Source organism: Pipra filicauda, unplaced genomic scaffold (genome assembly GCF_003945595.2).
Source record: "Pipra filicauda isolate LSUMZ 115617 unplaced genomic scaffold, ASM394559v2 scaffold376_size704792_pilon, whole genome shotgun sequence".
Classification (NCBI taxonomy): Eukaryota; Metazoa; Chordata; class Aves; order Passeriformes; family Pipridae; genus Pipra; species Pipra filicauda.
The window spans coordinates 563,534-576,789 of NW_024104505.1; the positions used below are offsets into that span (position 1 = coordinate 563,534).

Consider the following 13,256-nt stretch of genomic DNA (forward strand, 5'->3'; position numbering starts at 1 on the left):
GTTCATTCATGCCATGTGATGGGGAAGCCTTCATTTTGGTCATCTTACATCTGGGGGTGCATTTCCAGACCTGGAATGAGAAAAGGTCAGGGTGCATGGGTCCTGAGTACCACTGCTGGGCTGTGCCCATGAAAGCTGGAGCACAATTGCAATCGAACATTGACTGGATGATCATTAGGAAATGTGCATTTGTTTAATGCTGAGCCTGATGTGAGGCAAGTGATAGTTTCCTTGTTAGTAGTCACATTCCCATCCTCATATGACATCTGCACAGGATCTTACTACAAGCTTTTTGTGCCTGAAGTGGTTACCACCATCGGTATTATCAATGTTGGGTAATGCTGGTCGGTCCATCCAGTGAACAGAGAGGAGGAGGATGAGCTCCAGTCCCTGGGAGGACGGCAGGGTTCGTGGAACCCCGAGAACGGAAAGTTTTTTCGCTGTGGTTGCGCTTTGCGGTGGCGGGGCCACGACGGAGGAGCGGATGCGGATGCGGGAGGGTGGCAGACAGCAAGAGGATAAGTGTAAGGGTGAGCCCACGCGGGGCGAGCCAAGGGCCAGGGATTCTCGGGGCTGGCGTGGAGCCGGGGCCGAGCGGGAGCGGGCTCGCCCCGCGTTCCCTCCCCTTCCCTCCGCTCCTCTCCGCCGGCCCCACCGGTGGGGCCCGCCAGCGGCGGCAGGCTTAGTCAGAGGAATGTGGGTGGGACTCCCTCCTCCCCGGCGCCTTAAAACCCCGCTCGGACCGGGGCGCCTGCAGTCTCCCGTCCCAGCGGAGCGTCCCCGCCGCACCCCACCCGCGACGCTCGCTGAGCGCCCCGCCGGCCGCGCAGGATGGTGGTGTGCGGCCTCGCCTGCTGGAGGTGCAGGTGGCTTCTGCCACTGCTGCTGGGCCTGGCCATCATCATGGGCATCATCGCCCTGGCGGGCCGGGGGTGGCTGGAGTCCGAGTCGGAGCCCTACGTGCAGCAAGCGTCGCTGTGGGAGAGCTGCACGCGGGGCGAGGAGGACCTCAACTGGAACTGCGAATCCCTCATGGACTACGGTGAGTGAGAAGCCCTCCGAGGGACCCGGGACAGTGGGTGCCATGGCCATGGACCCTTCCTACCTCTGTTGTGCAGCAGTTGCTTTCCGGGATGAAGTTTCCTTCGCAGAACCAGTACTCGTGCTGTTTTGAGGCTTAAACCGGCAAAGAAACACGGGTCTAGACTGCTTCAGAGCGATCTTTTTTATCAGTACAACACTGAGAAACCGGGGTGTTGATATTTTGGGTTTTTCTAAAGTTATTTTACAGCCAAAGTAAGACAGCCAACTGGTTACAAGTTCGTCAGTTTGCTTAGCCTCAACTCTCCGCAGGCTGCAGTCCCAGCAGCCTTACCTGGCACCAGTGAACTCCCCCGCCCTGTGCCGGTGGCCTCCCTGGTCAGACGGGAGGCCACCGGCACCGCTCCCTGACAAACCTTCGCGGGAGGTGTCCTATGCAGAACCACACCTGGACAGTAGTAAAATGGTCTTTCCTCGAGTCTTTCGAGGGAGAGAGCACCTGAATTTAACCCTGCCTGGCCAAGACAGTGCAGCTATTAAAATGCCTCCTGACCTGCAGCTTAAAATGGCCTGATGTGGGTTTGCAGGCAGGAAAAAAAAAAGCTCTTTCCTTTGTATACCTCTCTGTTGCACTGGGGCCTAAATCAGGGATAATTGCGCCTCTGTTTTAACTTGCTGAGCTGCTTCTGTATCTGGCATCAACAACGTAATATTCTTATTGCACACTCTCAGTTTCTGGGTCTTTTGGGGGACTTCTTGTTTTATTGCTAGAACACATGGGTCTGATTACATCTGCTTTTCCCTAAACCAAAATATTTCTGGACAAATAAGCAGACCCGCCTTAAGATCCTGGATGAGGGTTCTTTAGGGACTGAGAAGCTGGAAGGGTGTGTTTCAGCTGGGAGAGCTGGGACTTCCCTGCGCAGATCCCTTGCTGCCTGAGCAAGGCAGACTGACTTCCAGAAGCTTTTAATTGCAACACTTGTGCTTGAAAGCTAAATCCTGAATATACTGTAAGAGAAGTGGCTTTGTTTCTTGGCCAGGTGATGACTTCAGGCCTCACCTAGGTGGAAGAAATCTGGATAGTGAGAAAAATATGTCCATCTCCCCCATTAGACAGAGAAGAAAAGGTGATAGAGTTGCTGAAATTTGCATTGCAAAAGGAAAAAGTGCTAACACAGAACAGCTGCTGAAATCTGTTTTCTCCTGTAGTGACACTGCTTCTCACTTCCCTGAGTACTGATGGGTGTGTGCTTTGCGTCAGCCCTCAGTGTTGTGGGGCAAAAGTAATGTTCTGCTGTTTTTTCTAGTTAACAAGCTGACAGAGAAGAATAGTATCCTGGACTTGGCTTATTTAAGCTCTAGCTTATTTAACCCAAAACTTACTTAAATCCTTGGCTCATTTATACCAATTTGCCTCTTTTCAAATTTTCATAACATCAGTACCACTGTCTACTAAAACAGTATTTACATCTAGAGACAGGATGTAACACCTGAGTTCAGGTTTGATTTATTTTGTTTCCTTTTTTCCTATGCTAATGTAATTAGTCGCAAAGTAGGTGAGGGCATTTACAAAGGAAAAAATGCCTAGCAGGCATTTACAGCACTGCTGAAGGAAAATTAAACTTAACTAATTGAGATGCATAACTTGTGTTTTGCATACAGTAACTGCTAAGCACTAAACATCCTCCACCTCTCTTGATGAAATGGAGACTTCAGAGTGGATCTCCATTAACAGAAAGTTCTATTAGACAAATTCTTAATTGAGCTGTGGCATGTGTACTAAGAAAAGGAAGAGAAAAAGCAGCTGAGTCGCTTATTTTAAATGAGGGGAAAGGGGTGAGAACAGACAAATAAAGATTTGCAAATAAGGGTGTCTCATAAACGCATTGCTTCTTAATACACATTTGTAAATGCCACATGAGAGGGAAGAAGTGAAAGGGAAAAAGAAGAGTAGGATGTCATTTGGTAGGGAGGCAGGGAAGGGATTTTGTTTAGAGTTCTGTACTGGTTTGCGTCTGGGAAGTACTCTGGCTGGCAGCGTCTGTGTATTATCAAAATGTTGCAGTGTAGAGGTGTTGTACTGCACTAGAATATGACTCAAGATGACTTAATCTAGACCATTGCAGGATTAAACTGTTGGCTTGGTGTTTAAAACATATCAGTAAACCATCAGCTGTGACAAGGATTATTTGCAATGTGTTCCTTGGAGAGGGTGATTGTCTCTATAGTGATGAGGCTGTACGTTTAGGAGCAGTATTTGTGGGTGGCTGTATCCTCCTGGTTCTGAATGGCTGATCCCAGCGACTTTGCTTTGAATTAATGCTATAAAAGTGGGTGTGTATGTGTGCAGTAAAGGTAACCCCATTAGGTTAACTCTTTGTTATATTCCTAACAGCCAGTTGGTGTTCATTAAGTACACAACAGCCAAGGAAGAAAAAGGGAAACACTCATACTAGGTGCCAAAAAAAAAAACAAACACAACAAAAAAACCCAAAACAACAAAGGCAAGGAAAAAAAAGGTGGAACCTAGAATTGGGAGCCCAGCCTTTATGAATCATATTTCACTGCAGCTGTGCCACTGTACCTGTGTCCCTAGAGGCATGGACTTTGATACCGCAGATTATTGGTGAAGCTGAGTGCATGTGTCGACTTCACTGAGGGGCCAGGTAAATAAAGGAGGAATGTTAGATGTACACTTATCTTTTCAGTACACCTCTTTTCAGGCATGCTTTTGCCTGATTTACGATGCCAGGATGTATTCAAGACAAACTAACAACATTTATAGTGTCATCCAAGTGCAGGCACCTGGAAAATGCTAATGGGAAAGGTGTAGCAGTTGGTGTCCCTACCTACACCGAGAAAACATTTAGTGCAACTCCCTGGTAAAAGAACCCAGTGAACAGGTGAGGCTTGTGACTCTGCCAGTGCGCTTTGCTGGCTCCTGGGCAGACGCACTTCCACTGCTAACAACCCGGAGACTTTAAAAGTTGGAAACATATAGGATTGTGCCTCTCCTCAGCTCCTGGCAGAGCCAACTGACTTACGCCAAGTTTGTACCAGAGGGCTTGTTTTTAATAATTTGATGTTATAGCATTTGCTTTTCCTGCACTCTGAAAGCCAAAACAGAGTTGTGATTCCCAGTATTAATTTCCAATCAGCTCTCCTAGCAAACCTCTGATCCTGGGCTCTTCTGTCTTGTGGTGGTTATGCACATAGTTTCCCTTCACCAGTCATGCTATCATGGAAGTTTGCGCATTATCTGAGCAAGAAGATGGACTGACAGTGCTCTTTTGCTTGGAGTCCACTAATCCTTTATTACATTAACAAACACAGATATTTTTTGACATTCTATGTAATGGGCTCTCAAGGCCAAACAAGAATTGCTACTGCCATTTATATACAAAAAAATATTAAAGCTACAGTGTAGCTCTATGCACGTCATGATAAAAACTTCTACCCTAAGATTCCAGTTTTTCATAAGCTAATAAACTAACTTCTGCTTTTGGAAATAAGTAAATGAAGATGAGAAAATCTTGTTAATTCAAATCCTGTAGAAGTTCATCTCCCTGCTAGACTACTTTCCTAGCCCTTTTATTTTCTAAAAGGAAATCTAGATTTAAATCCTTTAGCCTGTAGAGATTCCATCTTCTTCCTGGTGAGGCTGAGGCATGACCAAATGAAATCAGGAAATATACCTAATGCTAAGGCCCTGTTGCTTGCTTGCTTTTAATTTCATCATATTACTGGTGCTCATCATTTACGTTAAGTAATCCTGACCACTCCTAGTTATTTGCATGATAACATTTGCAGCTTAGTTCCTTTCCATAGTAATCATTAGTGTAATGTAGTGCTATGTAATAAAACTCTTAATCTTTCCTAATAATTATAGACCTTCAGCTCCTGAACAGTTGTTTTTTTAATGTTCTTTCAACACCACCTAATTGATAAATAGTTTTCTGCTGATTAGATGCAAAGAACTTGATTATTCTTTGAGGCCAAGCCAACCTGGGAACACTAGTATCTCCAACTATTTTTCTGCTTTTCTGCTCTCCTATTCTTCTGCCTTTCATCTTATGCAGCTCCTAATTAGTGTGATGTTATTGGTGGATTTCATAAACAGACATCATATTTATGTCTACAATACTCTCTCTGCCAAATGAATGGAACTGAAAATTTTATATTTTTATGGAAAACTTAAATCCTGGCTAAATATCTTCTGATTACAAAGTACTTCTGAGCACAAACCAGCTAGAAACTGGGGCTGATCTGTCCTTCTCTGAGCGTGAGCAGATCTCTCCAGTTCTTAAGGTAGAAAATGGTGAGAGGGTAAACTTGCACTCTTTCCTCCTGGGAGCTGTAGGGGGAAGATCTTTCAGACAGACAGGAGAACTGGGTGCCTGTGGGGACTCAACCAGCTCTCCGAAGTCTTTAGAGGGACAAGTTGCTGGGAAAACCTGACTTGATAGGTATGGGGATGAGGGGAATTCTGCATGCAGAAACAGCAATTTCAGTCCGAGCCCTGCGGCAGCCCCTCTGCTGAAGGCTCTCCATGTTGGTGGGGGTAGCAACAGTTCTTGCGGATAAGAAACATGCCAGGGCTGCACCCTGTGCTCAGGAAAGATGCAGGCTCCCATCCCAATCTCTCTTGTCAGTCACTTATTAGAAGACTTACAGTTAATTTTTGAGATTTTTCTTACATTGTGTGTGTATATATAAGTCTAGAGCCTTTTTCTGCTCTTTTTCTGATTCTCACAGGGGATCAAGCGGCAGCCTGGTTGTTCACTGGCTGACTACTACACTAGTCCAGCCCAGAGCACACGCATCGAGTGCTGTGGCCAGCACATATGTCTCAGTCTTACCAGGTCTTGTCAGTATCAACTTGCTGTTAACTGCTGTTGGAAAAGATAATCCAGCAGGAGAAAGAGAGGAACTTATGGGATCACCAGCACCGAGCTCTGTCACACATGAGCACAAAACTTGCTGAATTTCATAATGATGGTGCCTACTGTTGCCCTGTTTCTGAAGACCTGAAACAAAGCTGAGCTTGATATTAATCTTCCTGACAAGGTATCTCCCGCAGCCATATGTGTTGTCATTTTCAGATTGCCAGAGAGAAAAAAATAAATCATTTTGAGCAGAGCTGGGGCTGACCTGTATCCAAAAGCTTGTTATGCTTGTAAAGTAAGCACAGATGACACAAAAATGGCAGAGAGAGCACTGGGGGCATTCTGGCTTGTACTTCTCTAGTTGTGTTTTTGTTGCACCAAACCTCAAGGTGTCTAACCTGTGGGTGTATTTGAGTTTGCAGCCTAAGTTTTATCAAACAGATGCCAGAGTTGTCTTCCTATATCTTGTCAGCATATATAATGCATCTGAAAGGGAATGTGCTATGGTAACTAAGTGTTCTACTTGTGCTTTTTTTCTTAATATGGTAAATATTGATAAGTAGCTTTCCAAGATCATTTAGTCTGAATCGGTTTTCCTGGGCTGGCCGTGTGTAATGGTTACATATCTCTTTACATGAGTTATCACTGAAGAAATCCTATTGTGGAGACAATATTCAATGCCTCTGTTAGGTATGTATGAGAATATTTTGTATGAAAAGATTTTATCAGACTGCTGACATAGTTTTAATCTCCAGACACTCATCAGGTGTCCTCCCTCCCTCTCCCTCCTTCCTTCCCCCTCAGCATTCCCTTAGGCAAAGGGTATGAAACATGCACAGCTAGCTGAAGGAGAACCAATTTGAAAAGTTTTTGCTGTCTTGAGTAGCTCCAAGAAGGGAGAGGGAAGAGAAAACCCTTTTCCTTATCTTTCCTTGTCAGCTTTATTGTGTTCAGGTGGTAGTGGTGGTGGTTGGGAGTTTTGGGCAGAGATTTGGCTGACAGATACCTGCTGTATTTCACTTTTGCTGCTGGAATAGAGGGGAAGGAAACCAGTTCAAACTGATCTAATTAAAATAGCTGTAAAACAATGCTTTGCTTTCAGATGGCAAATTGATGTATGTAGTGGAGGTGTCTGAGATAGTTTTACTGCATTCTCTGTCGCAAATTACTATTTCTCCCTATTTGTGCAACTAATACAGTACATGAGTTAAGGTGGGGGATTATAATTCTTTAGGAAAAATTTATTTTACCTCCTTCTTCTGCTTACTTTTTGCACAGAAAGAATGGAAGCCACGATGAAAGCAAGATATCTCCAAAGTCACTTCAACTGTGTTGGAATGGACAGCTCTAAAGAAAGAGATTTTTTTAAAATGTTCTGACCTAGATCTCACTGCCATCTTTATTCCTACATTAGAGGGAGCTCAGGATCTGGCCCTACCTCTGTCTGCGTGAAAGTAGAAACCCACATTATGTAGATGTGGGAATTGAATTGTGATGACAGCTGACTGGAAAACAAAGCACTAGCCAGTATAGTTTAGCCTTTGTGGGCAGGTATCCTGCCTCCAGGGCAGGAACACCTTTGCTTATAGTTGTTTGCATTGGGCTCACCTCAATTACTTGGTTTCTGAAGTGGACAGGGTCTGTGAGGTCCTCTTTGCAAGTCCGTGTTACTTCAAAAGTGGAACTGCTGGCTGTTTTTCTAGGTTTTCTTACCATTGTTGCCTTGGCCCTGGCCTATGGTGTGTGAGTTCTGGGTGGTAGTGCTGCTCTTCTGGAATATGGCCACTTGCTTCATGCCTGAGCCTCTCCAGCATGCAGTAGCTTGATCCTAAGAATCTCCACCAACCTGTTCCATCAGTAATGTTTCATCAAGTAATGATTCAAAGAAGACTCTTCAACTTTTAACTCAGATTTGGCTGTTTCTCTTCCATCTGCTATGTTTTAGCTGTGAATAGATATTTATCTTCAAGACCTTTCTTTTTGTCATCTTTTCAGCTATTCCAAATTTATTTCTTTTTGGTCTTGCTAATTTTCCTACAAGTGCACTATTCTTGTCATAAAAAACCAGGAAGAAATTGTATGCTCACAGCACTGTTATTTCCCAGAAGTTATTGACTGTGGTGGTACCCTCTTGTCTGCTTTCACACTTCCCTGTGCATGCAAGTGGTTTTGTAAACTTGCATATCGAACAGGAGCTGTAACAATAAAGTGCATTGTCAGCAGCTGTGTGCCCTATCTGCTCTGGTGTCTGTGAGTCTTACAGAGTTTGATGGTGCTATCTCTATTATGTGCTGCACTATATCCCTCTTTTCAGCAAGACAAGTTAGTGGACAGGGAGTTCTGTGCTGCTCCAGCAATGATGATGCCTCTCTGCTCTGCAGCTGTGTGATTTGGAGGCATTCAGTATTGCTTTGAAATAAGGACATGCTTCTTACAGTAAAAGATTTCAATAAAAAATGATTAAAGAAAACCAAAGAAATGACCTACAGCAGTGTACTACTGTGTATAACATCTTTCTTGTTTTCTCTTCAAGGTTGGGGGAGAGCAGCAGCTGCCACATACCTCGTTGGCTTTGTGATTCTGGTCATCTGTTTCGCTCTTGCAGTCATCGCGTTCTCGATCGAGATACTCCGCTTCAACTTTGTGCGAGGAATTGGAGGCTTGCTCTTTGTTGTAGGTAAGGCTGGGCACAAAGACAAGGTTATTTGAGAACAGGCATCAGCAGAAAAACATGCTAGATGGAGCCTCTCTTATGAAATTAGCTGTCTTTGTCTCATTTATGACTCATTTTCATGGGAAACAAGGAAAGGTTGATTTCAGAGAATAATGGTTAGGGAAATTATCCAGTGGGTTTTGTCAATTTGCACTTTCCCAAAAGCACTGTACAGGGACAGCCAACACCTTTGACCCGACATGCCACATGCTAAGACTTAGGAGCTGAGAGCCCTGTGTGCTTCCCACATTTCTGATGGGAGGAGGAACAACGGGACTATGGGAGGTAACTGGCTCCGCAGGGTTCACTCTGCCTTGCTGTAGGACAGGGCTGGTCATGGCATGCAGATATGTGCCTTAGCAACCTGGCAATGTCAGCTGTAGCTGCTGCAATCAGATAGGCGTGGGGATCTGCCTTGGCCAGAAGTCACATACCTCTGTAAGAATGCAGATTTGATTGCAGGACTGAAGCTAGTCCTTACATATCTTAAATATTCAGTTATCTCCAGGTACCTTTTCTTAGTGGGAACTGTAATACATTCATTGTAATTTACTCCTGCTGTTCTTTTTCTCTCACTCTAGCTGCATTCCAGATCATTGGCTTGGTCATTTACCCAGTGAAATTCACGGAAGATATTCCACTGACAGGAGATAATATGTTCAGCTGGGCCTATGGCTTTGGTTGGGCCAGCACTGTCGTTGTTATAGGTTGTGCTTTCTTCTTCTGCTGCCTCCCCAACTGGGAAGATGAAGTCCTGGGAAACATCAAGCCTACCTATTACTACTCCTCCCCAGAGAGAGCACCATACTTAAATTGAAAGATTAAGTCCAAGTACAGTCAACTGTCAAAACAACAGAGGAGTACCTATGATGTACATCCAATGTGATTGCAGGAGACTGAAAAAAACCACCTTATTTCACCAGACTATTTTTTACTATCCCTGGCAATAAATTAGGAAAAACACTGGCATCTTTAAGCAAATAACTTTTACCTAAAGTATTCAGTTATGTATTCTCATGTCAATTCTGTTTGGGTGGTTTACTTGCTCCTTCCCCTCCCAACTAATTATTCAAACATTTGCTTATGAATAAAGAGGGTTGTGTTTCAAGTGTAGAAAGGAAGAGGATAGATTTTAAACAACCTATTAGTGGGTCCTGCAAGATATTTTTTTTTCCATCTCTGACAAAATTGCATTAAATGGACCTAGAAAAAAAGCAGCCTTCCAAAGAATGTTTTTCTTCCATCAAAGTCAGTCCCAAGGAAGGAACTTCCCTGAGACTGTCACGGTCACCTGTCACCTAAGAATCTTTTCTTGTTTCTGTTACTGTACTGTTACTGATTAAAAGCTATTTGAATTAAGGGGAAAATTAAATTAAAATTTATTTTCCACCAATTGATGCTGTTAGACAGAGATCTCCTCTAAAGCATGGAGCTGGTGGGTAACAGTGCCTAATGTAACATTGGTGGGTTTGTGGCCACAGCAGGACTTGTGATGGAGTCACAGATATGTGTTTAATATATACTGTCATAGAGACAATCAATAAGATTTCAGATGTTAAAACTACGTATATTTTTACATGGTATTTTAGGGATGCTGGTCTAGAAAATATCTTTGAGTAGAAACATAAACTGTTCTACTTGTCTACCTTTTTAAAACTGCAGTGTTTTAATTATCAGTGTACTTTGGAGGGAAATCTTAGCATAAGGTATCTGAAAACCTCCAAACGTTTCTAACACTGTAGGTACCTCAGTTTAGTAGACTTGGGGCTATTGCATGAGTCACTAGGGGTAACAGGCAAAAATAGATAAGCAGTTCTGTGAGCAATTTATGTATGCAAACTTCATACAGACATCTGTGTCGGAGTAATCTGGCTGGCTCCTAGTTTGTGTTTCTGCAGTCAGCAATTCCAAATAAGTATTCTGGCAAAGCAGAGGTGTGTCTGTGTTGGTCATGGACCTGCAGCATCTTACAGCAGATTTAATTATGGTCTATAATCTTTGTCAGGGCTTTCTTCATCTGGGGAAGAAGGAAGAAGCTTATTTTGTGAGCTTTTCCTCCAGCTTTGGGAGAAGCAGCTCTAGCAAAGACAGACTGAGGGGGGTACAGGTAGGGTGGAAAGCAAAGGTTGTGTATTACGTTGTTACTTCTTGCTCTCATGAACCCAGTACTTAGGGGAGGGTAAGTGTATGGGTATGTGTATTCATGGACATGTACAAAATAGAACTTAAAAAGCATTAACCAACATACTGTAAAGCTAAACTAATTTACAACTAATATTTTACAATGCCCAGTATTTCTTGTACTATATGTTTTATAGCTTTCCATTTTGTAACACCTTTTTTAACTTTATAATACTATATATTGAATGTGATCCTGTTTTGGAAAAGTCATGTGACTCCTGAAGGTCCCTCCAAGGCCTGTATTTTATAATTTTACAGAGCATAAATGTCTGCAGACTTAAGAATTGTGTTATGAGCTCAGTTGTGGCGTATACAATCAAGTGTATTTGTGATTCTTTCTGAACAAGAGAATTCTGTGACAAATGTGTCCCTTTATTTTCTTTTCGTTTTCTGTATACAGTACTGGCTGTTGGGGAATATTGTGTAGACTTACCTGTATCATAAGTAATGATAGGAATTATATCAAATTCAAAACACAGCAGAGAATCCCAAGTCTGGAAAATTCTTGTACAGCTAAAGCTGAGAAGGAGGTATAAAAAAAAGTAAGAAAATGGACACTTTTCCTAATGAGAGGGAGGATGGTATGGTAATCAGGTTTAGCATAATTTCAGTCTTTTGTATGCTTTCTTATAAGCATCGTCGTAACTTGTCAAAAAAGCACAGATGTAAAATAAACTTGGCTCTGAATGTACTGGGAGCGGTAGAAGCACAACCAGCGTGTTACACAATTAAGATGTTCCAGAGAAAGCTATTGCAAATAGTCATTAATTACTTTGAAGTGATACTAATGTATATGACACTCCTTTCAAATGTGGTGGCTTAATTAAAAATGTTTTAACTTACAGTTGTAGAAACCTGGTGGTGTTTGTGGTTCATGGGTTAATTTCATAAACTCAAACAAGTAGTCATTCTTACCGTCTCTTAATGTGAATATCAGTATCCATAAAGTGTTGGGTTAATAAAATGAAGTTAATGACCTTGTGTCCAGGAGGTGGCAGCTTCATTTTCCAGTCAAATAAGCTTAGGTATACAACGCAAAACATGTCTGTGCACTTTCTTTGGAAGTGCCAGGCATAGAATATTCTTTGCTAAGCCAAAACCTCTTAAGTGCATCACAGCTTAAGGGGGAACTCTAAACATTTTAAGTACACAACAGTCTACAGGAGGAACAGATGTGGGAAGTCTATTCTTTATCAAAACTGTTCCAAGTGCCTTTCCTATACTGATCAAGAACTTTAAATAGTGAGAAAAAGATGGTGTACTGGGCTGCTATTTCCAGCAGAAGGCTGCACTTCTCTTGTGATTAGAAACCTTCCCATTTCTAACCTCAGATTATGTGAGGTCCACATTATAGCCCTGTGCTAGTGTCATTCTGTATCCTGAACAAGTCTTTTTTCCTCTGCATTTTTACAGAGAGTGAATCTGTCAGTCACTGCTGTCTTAACCAGCTTATGGCTTCTGATTTCTAGAAAGACAGGCTCATTATTTCCCTGTTTAGTTTTTTTTAATCTGTCCTCTTCCTTAAATGTCTTAATTTTTAAGTACAGTTACTACCCTGGATTCTGGTGCCCTGCATGGATTTCTTTTTGGGTTTTGGTTCCATGCCTCCCCCCTCTTAACTAGTCTTAATTTTAAATACACAAATGGGGAAAATATTTTGTTTCCTTTTAGATTTTACTAAATGCTCTGAAGATAATTGGAGGGCTTCTATAGTGCCTGTCTTTTGACAGGAAGAAAATTTGTACTCTTGTTTATCTAAAATTCTGTATTAAGCTGCAGCCTAAATCTGTGCTCGCTAAAATCCCCTGAACAGCTCCAGTGAGCTTCGGGTTGCAGTGTCACTCCTTCTTATCCAACCCTGGAGAAAAGAGAGTAGTTCGGGAGAATATGAGCACACTTTACCCTTGTATCACTCATAACTGAGTGCTAGGGAAGGCTAATTGACCTGAATGGGATGATTAATGCTTAAATCTCATGAATATGGGAAACAGCTGCCACACCCCACTGGGATTTTGTATTTTTAGTTGACGCAACAAGTGACTAATTTTTTAGACAATTCATTGTCAAGGAAGAATCCTAAAAGAGTATTCACCTGACCTTTACATCCTGCATACAAGGGCTTTTGGACCTAGAGTACATACATAAATCAAGAGTGTAGTAACAGATCATTAGGAGGAGATGGGTTGTTATGGTGATAAGTACTCTAGAAACAAAAACACTCATATGCTAAAAGAAAATATTGTGCACACACACACACACACACAAAGAGTTGTTGAGATCATTGAACGCTTACGAATTAATGATGAACTAAGCATATATATCTATGGAAACTGAGATGCTTTAGGAGATGCACGACAGCTGAGAGGGCTGGTCTCACAACTCAGAGCAGTGGAGGTTACTGCCAATGTGGAACAGGCCCCTGAAAAACCAGG

At 42.6% G+C, this 13,256-nt stretch overlaps 1 protein-coding gene across 1 annotated transcript; it reads left to right on the forward strand.

Annotated features, from left to right (window-relative positions):
• Nucleotides 1-771: 771 nt before the first annotated feature.
• LOC113988074 (p53 apoptosis effector related to PMP22) lies at nucleotides 772-11,733 on the forward strand. The gene is made up of 3 exons (XM_027721327.2): nucleotides 772-1,042; nucleotides 8,464-8,607; nucleotides 9,225-11,733. The coding sequence occupies exons 1-3, from the start codon at nucleotides 832-834 to the stop codon at nucleotides 9,458-9,460; spliced, it is 591 nt and encodes a 196-aa protein (XP_027577128.1). The 5' UTR covers nucleotides 772-831; the 3' UTR covers nucleotides 9,461-11,733.
• The last annotated feature ends 1,523 nt before the right edge of the window (nucleotides 11,734-13,256 follow it).